This window comes from Monomorium pharaonis, chromosome 1 (genome assembly GCF_013373865.1).
Source record: "Monomorium pharaonis isolate MP-MQ-018 chromosome 1, ASM1337386v2, whole genome shotgun sequence".
NCBI lineage: Eukaryota > Metazoa > Arthropoda > Insecta > Hymenoptera > Formicidae > Monomorium > Monomorium pharaonis.
In genome coordinates, this window is record NC_050467.1 from 15018501 (window position 1) to 15033862 (window position 15362).

Here is a 15362-nt window from a genome sequence, read left to right on the forward strand (position 1 = left end):
GGAGGTAAATAGGTTTAAATACTTGGGGTACACGTTGTTGGCAAATGGAAAACAGGATGGACATGTAGAAGAAAGAGTAAAAAAGGGTTCGGCTATTTTAGGACAGATCTGGGGAATAGGGAAAAGGAGGTTTGGAAGAGATTGGGGAAGAAGGCTATGGTTATTTGATAGGTTGGTGTGGTCAGTGGTAAGTTATGGAGTAGAGATTTGGGGATGAAAGATGAGAATAGGGATAGAAAGATTGCAGGAGAGATACTTGAGATGGATGTTAGGAGTAGAGAGAAGTGTTCCAGGATATATGATAAGAGAAGAATTGCAAAGGGATAGATTGGAGGGAAGAGCGAGAATGAGAGCATGGGGATATGAAAAGAAGTTAGAAGAAGGAGGAGAGGGAGAGCTGGCAAGGAGATGTTGGACGGAGATAAAGAAGAAAGCGAGGGAGGGCAAGGCAAAATCGAGGTGGGAAGAAAGGAAAAAATTTTATAAAAAGAGGGGATGGGAGGTGGAGAAGGTGGAGAGGTTAAGGGAGAAAGGGAGGCTAAGAGGAGAGGAGATGGTAAAGAGAGAGAGGGAAAAACAAAGAAAGGAAAGATGGGAGGGAATTAGGGATTCAAAGTACAATGGGTGGTATTGGAGAGTAAAAGGGGAGGGGATTCCGGAATATTTAAAAAGGAATTGGGAGGAGAAAAGATGGCAGAGGGTGGCAAGGTATAGGTTAGGGGGAGTAATGAGGGGGGAGAGATATTGGGAGGAGGAGGATAGTAGGACATGTAGGTTGTGTGGATGGGGGGAGGAAACGTGGGAGCATGTTTGGGAAGAGTGTATAGATTGGGGGGTACAAAAAGGTTGGCAGGAGATGGTGGAGGAAATATTGGGGGAGGAGGAGGAAGGAGAGTGGTGGATGGAAAAGTTAGATAGATTAAGGGAGGATAGGAGGATGGAAGAGGAGGGAGGGGGAAAGGGAAGGGAAGAAAAGAAGGTAGAGCGCATGTGGATGGATGAATGTAAAAGAAATGGAATGGAAGAAGTGTGCAGCGGAAGCGGAGGTCCAAGTGTGAATGGGAATAGAGGTATGAATGCTCTTTCTCTCTCTCAAGCGAATGCGAATGTGAATGTGAGTCAAGCGGCGGATATTAGTTTAAGTACAGAGAAAGCGAAGACTGATTGTAAGCGGAGCGGAGGTCTGCTTGTACCCCGCAAGGGATAAGCAATAAACATTATTATTATTATTATAAGTATTAAGATAAAATTATCAAAAAATTGTTTTAAAAATTATTAAAAAATAATTTGCAATATGCCAAATTTCGAAAAAAAAATTTTGCAAACAGATTAATTTTTTAATAATTATAAATGTATAAAGTAAATATGTATTTTTTAAATATTAATTGGATTTATCTTATTTTTCTGTACATAAAAATATTAAGGTACAATTATCAAGAAATTAATCATTTTACAAGACATTTTGTATTTTATGTTATTATCAGAATAAAATATAAAATATCCCATAAACTATTGATTTTTTGGTAACTTTGCCTTAATACAAAATACAATAATATGCAGAATAATTGGAGATATATTATATTTAAAAAATCACTTTTTTAAATAATAGTGACTTTCAAATCTGTTTAGCACTAACTAAAAAAAGCGACCAAAGTTTGCTCAAACAAACCATTCCATTTTCATCAAAATTTCAATATCATCAATAATTTTGAAGAAACGCACGCACACACAAAGTTGTACAAACAACAAATTAACCTAATTAAAATTGCAAAGAATAAATTTAAGTAAAACAAAATTTAAAATTTTTTGAAAGGTTATTTATATTACTTTAAAATGTCATACTTTTTGAAAATTAGTTCATTCTAAATAATAACACAAATATAAAATAAATAATTAAATAATATATATTTTATTTGTAATTATGTTTATATAAAATATTTGACAAAATCTTGATTTTTATATAAAAATGCTGCTTCCAATTTTCTTTCTTTTGCATAAATAAATGGCATAGCATGTGTGTGCTGCCCCGCACAAATTTAATTGAGATTTTTACAAAAAGTTGACATTGATGTGAGATTAAATTTCCTCGAATATTATATCTGAAAAATAATTTTTATGAGAGTTATGGGGAAAAGAAAAAAAATCAATAAAAAAAATTTAAAACGGCTGAACCGATTTTGATAAAAAAAATATATGTATGGGTTTCAATCCCACAATGTTATAAAAAAATTACGGAATTTTTTTTCAAAAAATACGAGTAAAAAAATTGCCAAAACCTTTTAAATTTTTTTCTATGGAATCCAGATGGGATTACTATCATCATTTTTTATAGAAAAAATCTATGATTTTCCTAGTATGACATATTTAAGTCTCAAAATGATCCGAAGAGTAAACATAAATATATATATATATATATATTAGGTGTACAAATAAGTTTCTGCCGTTTGACAAAAGTTGGCACCACCAGTAAGTTATGGTTAAAATTGTCAGATGTAAAATGCCATTATCGTAAAGTTGGACATCTGTCAACAACATAACCTTGAAATATTAATGAATTTTTATCAGTATAATATATTCTTTTGTGTGCAAAAATGTCGAGTTTTGAGCCGAATAAGCGTTATTTGCGAGAACTTTTGATTTACTTCTTCAATTTGAAGAAATCTGCAGCTGAGGCGCATTAGTTGCTTGTAGAAGCATATGGTGAGGCTACCTTAGTGAGAAAAGTTGTCGTGAGTGGTTTCAAAAGTTTAAGAACGGTGAATTTGACATCGAAGACAAAGAACGTAGCGGAAGGCCGAAAGTGTATGAAGACGTGAAATTAAAAGCATTATAGGATCAAGATTCGTACCAAACGCAAGAACTTGCACTTACATTAGGGGTGACTCAACAAGCAATTTCATATCGGTTGAAATCATAAATGCCCAATTTTTGATAAAAAACGGCGGAAATTATTTGTACACCTAATATATATATGGATATACATTACAAAAATCTAAGATAATACTGTGGATAAAATTCAACCTAAGTAATACACATTAACTACAAAAATGATATCAAAATATTTTGCGCCAATTATAATAATAGATATTTCTATGAATTAAAACATCTACCCTATTAGTATTCTTTGATCAATGGTCATATTCATAATTAAAGTATTGACTGAACCCATACAAGAATAGAATAAAGAAGAATAATTTGTTGATATTTGTTAATTGAATTTTATCCAAAGTATTATCTTAAATTTTTGTAATATATGTATATGTGCACACACGCACGCACACACCATATACATATATATATATATATATATCTCACGCCTTTTTTACCTTTTTAAAAAGGTCATTTTGTTTGGATAATGTATATACAGGATGATTGAGGCCCGCGATGCCCGTCCACTGCGCGTTTTTTCGCATACCTTAGCAATTTTTCTCAAAACTTTATGCAGTCCATTCCGATTGTTTCCCGTTCGTTGTACTTATCTCGATGCTCTTTATTTTTTTTATAAGATTTGTACGTTTGAGCCAACCACCCTGCATATATATTTAATAATATATACGTACACATTATGTATATATGTATATAAATAACGAAATACACACACACACACACACACACACACACACACACACACACACACACACACACACACACACACACACACACACACATATATATATATAAATAACCGAAAGGGTACTACATACATATATATATATATATATATATATATATATATATGTGTATGTAAACGTTATTTTGAAATTTAAGTATGTCATACTAAGGAAGTCATAGATTTTTTCTACAAAAATGGTGATAGTACCCCATCTGAATCCAATAAAAAAAATTCAAAAAAATTTTAACCCATATTTAAAAAAAAAATTCTGTAATTTTTTTATAACATTGTGGGATTGAAACCCATACATATATTTTTTTTATCAAAATCGGTCAGCCGTTTTAAATTTTTTTTATTGATTTTTCTTCTTTTCCCCATAACTCACATAAAAAGTATTTTTCATATATAATACTTGAGGAAATTTAATTTCACATCGATGCCAACTTTTTGTAAAAATCTCAATCAAATCCGTGCGGAGGCAGCACATACGTGCTTATCCTACAATGCCCTTTTTAATTCTGGAAAGAAGTTAATAAATTCAAATCCAGATTTTTGTATTTTAAAAATATTTTATAACTAAAGTTTATTAATTTATTTAAAATTAACTTATAAGTTAAAATTATTAACCTTTTTAAATTGTTTACAATGCTTGCGTGTACACGCATCGGCAGAAATGGTGTCCCTCGGCGTAAAAATTGGGGATTGCGCCAGTGTTGCATCCTTCACCAACGCCACACGCTCAAGAAGGATAGAGTTATGATGAGTGAGAAGACGTGATACCGATTCGCTGGTGTCCATATCTGTTTCACTCGCACTCAAGCAAAAGACGTCATTAGTATTGAGTGCGAGTGAAACAGATATGGACACCAGCGAATCGGTATCACGTCTTCTCACTCATAACTCTATCCTTCTTGAGCGTGTGGCGTTGGTGAAGGATGCAACCGGCGCGATCCCCACTTTTTTTGCTCCTCCGCGTCTCCACTTCACCGCGCGCCTAGTAACACGTACGGCGCTTCGTGTGTGTGGGTGATCGCCGCGCTGGACTCCGAGGGACTACATTTCTGCCGGTGCATGTACACGTATCGTTTTCATTATAAAGTATCACATAATGTATAACTTACGGGATAACATTCGATTGGTTTTGTCTCCATTTGTAAGTCCCATACTTTTACGCTGAGGTAGTCTCTACTAATCATATATCTTCCGGAATTACTAAGCTTTACATCGCTTATACTTGAAATAATTTCTGAGAAAAAACTTCTATTAGTTGGATCTTCAGGCTCCTCGAAAAGCTTACTGTGCTGATCGCAGAGAGCAGCAGATCTCATATCGCAAAGTCTAATAGTTCCTTTGCTACTACTGTATACCAACACGTTGCATTCGGCAGGATGAAATTCCGCTGCAGTTATGACTTCCGTTAACTCTTCCATATTAGTTGGCTTAATGTCTACTATATCTACACTATGGTTAGGAAAATTATATATTTTAAAAACTAATAATTTCTATAACTAATAATTAAATTAATATTCTGAATTAATGCAAAAAATTATCAAAACAAAAAAATTGTAAAACAATATTAATGCATGATTATACAGAAGAAAGGATACTAAAACTCTGGTCAGTTATCTCAAGATGCCAAAGATTAATTCTAAGATCATCAGCACTGAGGTATGTTTCTTGATCACTGTTAACACTTATACTGTTTATATGATAAGTGTGTGCATTAGCAAATATTCTCCTTGGTGATGCTTCTACCATCAACTCCATTGGTTTTATGGTTGGCACCTGTACAAAATTTTAGGCTTGATTAATATTTCAAAAATCCATTTTAAAAATAAATAAGTAAAAAATCTCTTGTTTGTTTCTTGCAGAAAAAGTGACCACAAAAATTGCCTGTTTTGTGGGGTTCATAAAATTTTAACCAAATGTATATCAAATATTACCTTAATGTCACATTCAATAATAATAATGATAATAATGATAATAATGATAAAAATCTCTTTCTCTCCATCTCCCACTCTGATAATCCTCTCGCCTTTATTGCTCTTTCCTTTATTTCTTCTAAGCAGCTTCTAGCCAGAACACTACCTTTCTAATAATTTCTCTTCATACCTACATGTTCTATTCCCTGCCTCTCTCCTCATTTTTTCCTTCTGAAGCTCCTCTCTAACCAAATATCCCGGTGTTCTTCCCTCTACTCCTAACACCCACCTCAAATACCTTTCCTGTAGCCTTTCTAAATTCTCCCTCTCCTTCTTCTTCTCCCAAATCTATACCCCATAGCTTGCTACTGTCCCTACCAACTTGTTGAACACCTAAATTCTCTTTTTCCAATCCTTACCAAACCTCCTTTTCCCTATCCCCCATACTTGTTCCATTATTCTCGCCGCCTTCTCTACTCTATCCTTTACTTGCGCCTCCTGCCCTCCGTTTCTTTTAAATTTGTATCCTAGATAAATGCATTCTTTTACCTCTTCCATTTTCCTACCTTTCCTACCTTACCAGTTCGCTTTGCAATCTCTACCCCTTCCTTTCCTGAATCTCATTATCTTCGATTTCTCTGCATTTAATTCTAATCCTTTTTTCTCTAAGTATCCCTCTAATCTACTTATCATACTTCTCATGCTCTCTTCATCCTCTGCTAACATTACTATGTCATCTGCGTACATCAGTGCGTGTATCTTCTCTTCCCCCAGCCTTACTCCTTCCCACCTGACTTTTCCTAGTTCCTCCTCTAAATCTGTTATCAACATGTTAAACAACATGGGTTTAGTGGGCACCCTTGTCTCAGTCCTTCCGCCGTCCAGAAGCTATCACTAAGTTTACTTCCTATTCTCACACTACTTTTTGTTTCTCTTAATACCTCCTCTGTCCTATCCACTAGTCCTTCTCTTATCCCCCTTTCCCTCATTGCCTTTATCACTTCCCTCCTATCTACCGAATCAAATACTGCCTTCAGATCTACAAAAAATGCTATTAGCTTTCCTCCTTTTCTACTAATTTCCCTGTTTACCAAATAATTTAGCACGTAAATGTTGTCTATTGTCCCTTCCTAAAACCTGTCTGATTTGGCGGTATTAGCCCTCTTCCTTCAATTTCCTTTCTCATCCTATCTACTAATATCGTCACGTATATTTTGTACAAAGAAGGCATTATCGTTATACACCTATAATCCCCCACTTTATCTCATTGCCCCTTTTTTAGTACCGGTACTACCACCCCCTTCTTCCATTCCTCTGGCCATCCTTCCCCTCCCCAGACCCTGTTACGTATTGTCCATACCCATTCTTTAATTTCTTTTCCTCCGTATTTCCACACTTCATTTGGAATCCCATCTATCCCCATCGCTTTATCCTTCTTTAATTTTCTAATTACTCTATCTATTTCTATCCTATTTCCGTTTCCTCCCCTAACCTCTTTTCTCCCTCCCCATCTCACTTTTTTCTCTATTCCCCCCAATAGGCCCCTAAAATATCCTTCCCATTCCTCCACCTCTATCCCCCAATTTATCCCCCTTCTTCTCTTTCTATCCTTGTTTACAACCTGCCATACCTGTCTGTCCGTTACCGCTTCTTCGACCTCCCTTTACCATCTTTCGTTCTGCTCTGATTTTTTCCTTATTACATAGCTCCTTATATTCTTTCCTCCGTCCCTGTATATGTCCCCTCCTATTTTATCTTTTTTCCATTCTCTTAACCTCCTTCTTACCTCTTTTTTATCGCGCACTCTGTGTCCCACCCTTTCCTCCCCACTTTTTCTCCCCTCCTCTCCTCTACTGATTCTTTCAAAATATTCCTAATCTTCTTCTCCACTTCATTCATCGTCTTTTGAATATCCTCTCCTCCCCATTCCATGTCCCTTAGACCTTGCCTGAATCTTTCCCTTCCCATCTCATCCCATATCCCCCTATTCCATCTACCTGATCTAGCCTTTCCTCTTCTCTTCTTAACTTCCTTTCCCATTAGCCAAACTACCACTGAATGGTGATCCAAATCTATTTTTTCACCTATTTCTAGTTTTGTCACCTGCTCCACTACCTCTTCATTTCCTAACACGTAGTCTATTACAAATTCCCCTCTTGCTCCTGTGTACGTTCATTCCCCTTCCTCATCCCCTTCTATACTCCCGTTCATAATAAACCATCTTCTTTTTTTTATAAATTCTAACAATCTCTCCCCTTCTTTATTTACTTTACTATTCTTCGATTACTATCTTTACTATCCTCCTGCTATCCCACTTTATATTAATCTACATTCGCATTTGTAACAATGAAAATGTACGTACGCACATACGTATATATATATGCTACTTTTGTTATATCTATGCATTTATACTTTACATCGTGTAATACGTTGAGTATTATGTAATTAAGGTTTTAATGTTCTAATGTAAAAATATACGCAGAAGAGGCAGTTATTAAATGTGACGCGACTAAAGAAATAACGCAACTTCTAGCGCGGCGCCTATAGCACGAGATTATCATCTAGTTTTGCCAATAATTGAGAATCATGGAACCCATATATTATTATATTTGGATGGATTTGGCTTTTAATGCTCTTTAATTTTTGTCCTTACAAAATTTTCAAAATTTTGAAAAAAAAGATCGGGGGTGCGGTAAATTAAAAAGTTTGAAATTTTTGAAAAATCTAAATATACTATTGTAAAGAGTATAAAATAAAACTTTTGTATAAATCATTTTTTCATAAACCTTATATTTTCAAAGATATTCGCCAAAAACGAAAAAACGGTATTTTCGAGGAGTGGTTTCAACCCCTAAACGTCGAAATACGCTGCTAAAAAAAATATGGGTCTAATATTTTTTCATGTTCTACAACATATCTAAAGCTCATTAAAATCGGTGAGGGACAGTTCTGTCCGTTCCTTTGTTAGTCCTCATCAGTCATAATAAATTACCAATATGTATGAACTTAAACATAAATGAAATAATGAACACAAAAATAAAATTAAACAGTTAAAAAAGATGACCAATAAAGCAGCGCATTTCGTATCAAAATGTCACAATAAATAAAAACGTGAACCAATAAATAATACAATTAAATGACTAATAAAATGAAAAATAATGAAGTTTTTTCGTAAGTCGGTTTTCATATTAAAATAAATCTATAAGATCAAAAGCAATGGAAAACGTATTATGAATAACATAACTGATATGCGTATTGTAGAAAACTGTAAACTTACATATGTTGATCCCAGATCTTAAAAACACAATATTAAAACAAGCAACAACACACAGAGTATTTGAAAAAACGTTAAAGACTAGTGTAACGTTCGGTAGTCAGAGGCACATTCTGCCTCTGACTACCAAACGCCATAATAATTGACTAGATGAAAAAGCACAAATTAATGTTGAGCCAAAGAAAGGCAAATATAGGATGGAAAAGATGTCCTGTATTTAATCATATCAATGTCAAGAGATGCTTTAAATGCTGGAACTACCAACATTTTGCGAATTACTGTACGCGATATGGGACGTGTCATAAATGTGTAGGTAATCACAAATCAAACAAATGTATAACAAATAAGAAGAAATGTATCAATTGTATATATAAAAACCAGACATACAACCTGAAAATAAAAGATGATTATGATGCATTGAGCCGGAATGTCCGACGTTCAAGAGGGTTCTACAAAAAGAAGGGAAGGGCCAGCTGGGAGAATACAAAATAGCAATCACAGAAGGAAGAAAAACTAATACTGTATATGAATATGCGAAGTTGATAGCGCATAAAAATAAAATACATAAGCAAGTTATAAAGAAGATTCATCCAGCAGTTACAGCATTGTCCGAAACGAGGCTGACGTCTGAAATAGAAGATAGTGAAGTGAATGTGCCGGTTTATGATAATCAGATGTAATGGAGAGAACAGAGGTACAGAAGGTGCAATATTATACTTAAGAGAAGACATTAAATATGAATTGATATGGATTAAATATAAGTGCGCTATAAAGGCGCGCTGATGATAGTATATCATTCACCGAGTGCCTCTGATGGCCAATTTCTGAAGTTCTTAAAAGAAGTTGTAGAGAATTTGGTGATAAAAGGAGAATGTATAGTAGGAGACTTTAACATAGATTTTAAGATAGATTCATTTTACACAAATAAATTACGAATAATAATATCTAGTCTAGGTATGAAACAACTAGTTAATAATCAAATGAGAATTATGAAAGACAGTCAGACAATGATAAACTTATAGCGAATTCGGTTGCTTGCATTAGTGCGCACTGAGCGCACTAAGGCTTGTTTACATCAGTATTCTTATATTTAAGAATACATGTTCAAAAATTATTTAACCAAAAAAATAATTCTATGGATGTTGTATAGATCATTTTACTGGTTAAGAAGTAATTTAAGAAAAATTTAAGATGATTCTTAAATATAAAAATTGACTATAAATAAGCCTTAATATACACTCAGTGCGCACTAGTGCAAGCAACCAAATTCGCTATTAGTTTTTGCTAATAATGTGGCACAGGTACATGTAGTCTATGAGCCTAAAATAATGGACCACGTGTGCCTGTGCTTTGTTGATTTCTTGAGCTAGATTTTGCCTTATATTTTTTTCTACTACTAGACTAAATTCCTCAATGCTAAAGGATCCCGCACCAATTGTACGGAAATTGGCTCTTGACGGATTTAGATGAAATTTTAGGAAAAGGTCCAGTTCAACTTCCTGATAAAAAGTTCTCATGGGCCAAACTCCATTTAAAGCAGTATTTGGGCCCTGAAAAGCTTCAAAGAGGAAATAACAGCAGATTCACGGTAACAAAGACTAACAGAAGAATATTGTAGCGTGCGCGCCGCGGAAATGAAAGACACTTTTATAACTGTAAAACCAAGCAGCTTTATTTACGCGTCCGACAAGGCTCGAGACCGAGATTCGACTAGTTGTTTACACGCGTTGTCAAGCGCTCGTCAGCTGACAACGCTCGGTCCAGGAAATCAATAGTATTGATCCGTCTTCGAACAGCTGAGTCGCGGTCGCGGAGTATACCGGGCGACGCACGCAACAATATCATGAATTATAATTTAGGATATTGCTGGGTAGTGTTTATGGGAGTGCTCAATAATACGAATACCCAAGGTGACATTTTCTCCACCTGGGCCTTGTCTGTCAATTGGGCCTTGCGTACATTGAGCAAGATCGGACCCAATTGTACGTTCTACTCATGGTTTCCATATTCACGGTCGCATATACACATTATATACACATTATATATATATATATATATTATATATATATATATATTTTATATATACATATATATATATATATATGTATATATAAAATGTGTATATGCGACCATGGTGGAAGAATACAAGGTGTGCTCTTGCGCATATGGGTCTAACAACCAATAAGAAATGTGCTCCAGATACCGCCATCTTGTCGCGGCAATTTGAATTTGGCATACGTATTATTATTGGTTTAACTTATTTTTGTGTTTAAATTGTGATTGTTTCATTATTTTTACTATAAGATAATTTTTAAAAAATTACGATATTCTAATTTAATATAAATAATGCGTTTTAAAATGACTTTCTAATTTAATTTTACATAACTTTTGATAAAATTGGTTTTTTGTTCATACAATTTTTAATGTAATAAAATTAATTCTATAAACTATTAACTATATTTAGTTCAAAATTTTTTAATTTATACTCAATCTTGATATTTAATAATAAAAAGTAGATTAAAATATACATGTAAATTATGAAAAATAATCATAAACTAATAAAAGTAATTTTTTAAAAATAAAATTATCTAATTTTATTTGCGACTTTTTGTAGTAACATTTGATACATTTTTAATTTTAATTTAATTAAGTAGAAATACATTGTAATAGTAGAATTAGAAATAGTAGAAAAAAAGTAGAAATACATTTTACAACAAACAAAATATAAACAAATCTAAATATTTGAATTAAATTTCAAATATTTAGATTCAGAAATAAAATAAACATAAAAATAAAAAATTAAAAGTATTTTATTTTATAAAGTAAAAATTATACAAAATTCAGAGAAATAAATATTCAAACATAATATAAAGGAACTATACAAGTTATACAAAATCTTTGTAAAAATATTCTTATACATATTTCTATGTGTCGTAGTCGTAGTCGTAGGGTAAGGCAGAGAAAAACGTAAGTCGTAATATACTACTACTCTAGAGTCTAGAATAGTATACTACAACATATACGACTTACGACGTTTTTCTCTGCCTTACCCTACGACTATGACTGCGACACCTACGTCTTGTTCTCTGCCTTCGGTCTAACTGTCTTGGAGATGCGGCAGCATACGTAACATACGCGATTTTATTAATTACGCGACGTGCGACATGTGTGACGTGCAACGTCCGACCATGGGCGGCATGGGCGCAGCCATGCCTGTGACGTTGAATATGGCCGTACCTGGTACCCTGCGCAGAACTATCCCAAATTCGTCTCAAGAACGAGCACACCTTACATTCTTCCACCATGTATGCGACCGTAAATATAAGAACCATGAGTAGAACGTACAATTGGGTCCAATCTCGCTCAATGTACGCAAGGCCCAATCGACAGACAAGGCCCAGGTGGAGAGAAAATGTCACAATTCATATTATTGAGCACTCCCATAAACACTACTCAGCAATATCCTAAATTATAATTTATGATATTCTTCGGTTAGTCTTCGTTACCATGAATTTGCTGTTATTTCCCCTTTGAAGATTTCTAGGGCCCAAATACTGCTTTAAATAGAGTTTGGCCCATGAGAACTTTTCATTAGGAATTTGAACTAAACCTTTTCCTAAAATTTCATCCAAATCCGCCAAGAGCCAATTTCTGTACAATTGGTGCGGGGTCCTTTAGCATTGAGGAATTTAGTCTAATAATAGAAAAAAATTAAGGCAAAATCTAGTTCAAGAAATCAACAAACGAGCTTGTAGGTTTGTAAATAGTATTGTCAATGCGCTGGATATTACAGTACCAAGAAAAGAATTTCGAATTCCGAAAGTCTGGAAAGAAAAGTGTGGTTTTCAGATGAGATTAGGGAAGCAGCAACTAGTAGAGATAAGACATTTAGGAGAGTATAGAAATAATAAAAAACGACAATCGAGATATATGAAACTTTTAAATGTTATAAAAATAAGAATTAAATGAATAAAATCTTTTATAAAAATGATTAAGTAATATTTTAATTTATTATTATATATTAATTAACTTAATTAAACTAAATAAGCAAGAATAACAGGAAAAATTTATAACAATCTTTGTAAAAATGAACTTTCTAATTTAATTTTAATGAACACAAATAATTTAATATTGAATAATACATAACTTACACTGCTTTAATTTCTTAAATTGAATCAAATATTATCGTTAAAAAAGAACTATTATCACACCCAGTGAAACAGATGATCCCTGCAAGCTTAAACATAAACAAAATATGTGACAAACCTTGCAGAAATGAGAGAATTAAAATGTCTGTGAGAATCCTCGTAAGAGATGCTCATAAGCAAAAGAATTTCAAAGGATGTTCGTCAGATCTCGTTCAGCAGCAGAGCTTAGACGAAGAGAAATGATCCATGAGATCTGCAAACGAACGATACCTGTATCTTCTTTAAGATAATCAGGTCCAACAAAAATTGAAATTTCTTTCAACGTTTTAAAAGCAATCCAAATCGCGCCGTCCAGCGATGAGTTTTTCGTTAAGCAGGGAAAATAATCCAGCCCAAAGTTGCTGGAGGGTCAAGTATGAGAGGTCCGTCCCAGAGAAAAAGTAGCCGCGTAGCGTAGAGGATGCTGAGTCCGTAATAAAGACTTGTTTAAAAGCAAACTGCCGTCAGTGTCGGATAGAGTTCTGTCATTGTTCAGCGTCAGCCATTTCAAGTGCCACGCGGTCCCCAAAGCCCCCGCGCGCCCCGGTTTCCGCTTGTAGCCTCGCGATGAACTCAATAGCGCTCGACAATTATCAAAGGAGACACGGATTTTAAACAGAGAGCTATAAATAAAAATACAAAGAGCAGCTGGGTACAGTATAAAACAGAGAAGAATGCAGTAGTAAAATTAATTAAAGAAAAGAAGGTCTATTATGAGGCTATGATAGATAATAATAGGGATGATCCCACAAATATGTGGAAAGTATTTAAAAAATTAGTTAAAGGAAAACCAACAGGGACAAAAGAAATAAATCATATAGACTTTGAAATATTATTATAGATAAGATAATTGAATATAATTTGGCTGATAAATTTAGTATGTATTATACAGGATGTTTGGTAAAGATTTATGCAATTTTTATAAGCAGGTAGAGCGCATTAAGCTGAACATAAAATCCTCATCGTTTTTCCATTTTCACAATAGTTAACGAGTTATAGACTTGTAAAATTTTCTGTATTAGTCCGGCCTACCGGCAAATGCAAGCACGCCGAGCGCCCGACCGCGGCGGCCGCCCCTCCCTAGCGCTTGAACCTTGAGATTGCTAGGCGCGCGGAGGGAGTTGTTACAACAAGCGGCAATGGCTACGCACAATGTGTACGTGTACATACATGTGTACAAAAAAATATCAGTTCTAATGCTTAAAGAAGCAATTACTAAATTTATTTTTTTTTAATAAATAATGATTATTTTTAATAAAAAATTTTTTTTGGTGATAGTCTTAAATGTCGTAAATTGTCATAAATTTTAAAAGAAGCTATTATCATGTGCTCAAAAACAAATTTATCCTTTTTTAAACAACATTAGAAAATTTTATCGATTAAAATGGAAATAACAACCAAATAAAATGTTTCAACTTTATATTCTTAATTTGTTTCAACTTTATATTCTTAATTAAAAATTAAATAACGAGGATATTTATATTTTTAATAAAATTAATCCTTGTGATAGACTTATAATACACGGAAAAAACTTTGTGGTAAAAATTACTATGGTAAGTAGTAAACGCGTGCTAAGGAGGAATTATGAAAATTTTTATTATGTTCTTCATCAAATTACGATAATATTTACACTACTTATATGATATAATTCTCTGAAATTTCTTCTTACAGTTCGTGGTTACTATCATAAATAATAAATCATACATAATTTTACTATAAAATTTTCTCCGTGTAGATTTACAAATATATGAATTTATTGAATGTTTGAAAACTTATAAACAATATTTATTTAATTCAAGAAAATTTTAGTATGTAATGTGTGTGTATTTGGTGTGTGTGTGTGTGTGTGTGTGTGTGTGTGTGTGTGTGTGTGTGATACATACACGAAAATGTTAAACATTATTTGTTTTGTGTAAAGTGAGGTGTTTATTATCAATATAATATTTTTTTCAACCATTAGAAATAAAATAATTATTAAAAAAGAATAAAATTAAAAATGAATAATTGATTTTCTTAAAACTAGAATCATATTTTTCTACGTGTGCGTGTATTGTATAGTAATCAGCATAAATAATAATAGTGATATAAAATCGCGAACTAAGGAATGATTATTCATTTTCCTGTCACAAAGTGATTATTCTTTTCTCGCGTATGTACGTACATACACCGAAAATTTTATAGTAAAATTATGTATGATTTATTATTTATGATAGTAACCACGAACTGTAAGAAGAAATTTCAGAGAATTATATCATATAAGTAGTGTAAATATTATCGTAATTTGATGAAGAACATAATAAAAATTTTCATAATTCCTCCTTAGCACGCGTTTACTACTTACCATAGTAATTTTTACCACAAAGTTT

At 33.4% G+C, this 15362-nt stretch overlaps 1 protein-coding gene across 1 annotated transcript in view; it reads right to left on the reverse strand.

Moving 5' to 3' along the window:
* LOC105839212 (protein phosphatase PP2A 55 kDa regulatory subunit) overlaps window positions 1-15362 on the reverse strand; it is a gene marked incomplete in the record, with an annotated part of 44724 nt that overhangs the window by 6434 nt on the left and 22928 nt on the right. The window contains 2 exon segments of the mRNA XM_036292149.1: window positions 4735-5069; window positions 5221-5398. Coding sequence (XP_036148042.1) covers window positions 4735-5069; window positions 5221-5398 — 513 coding nt within the window.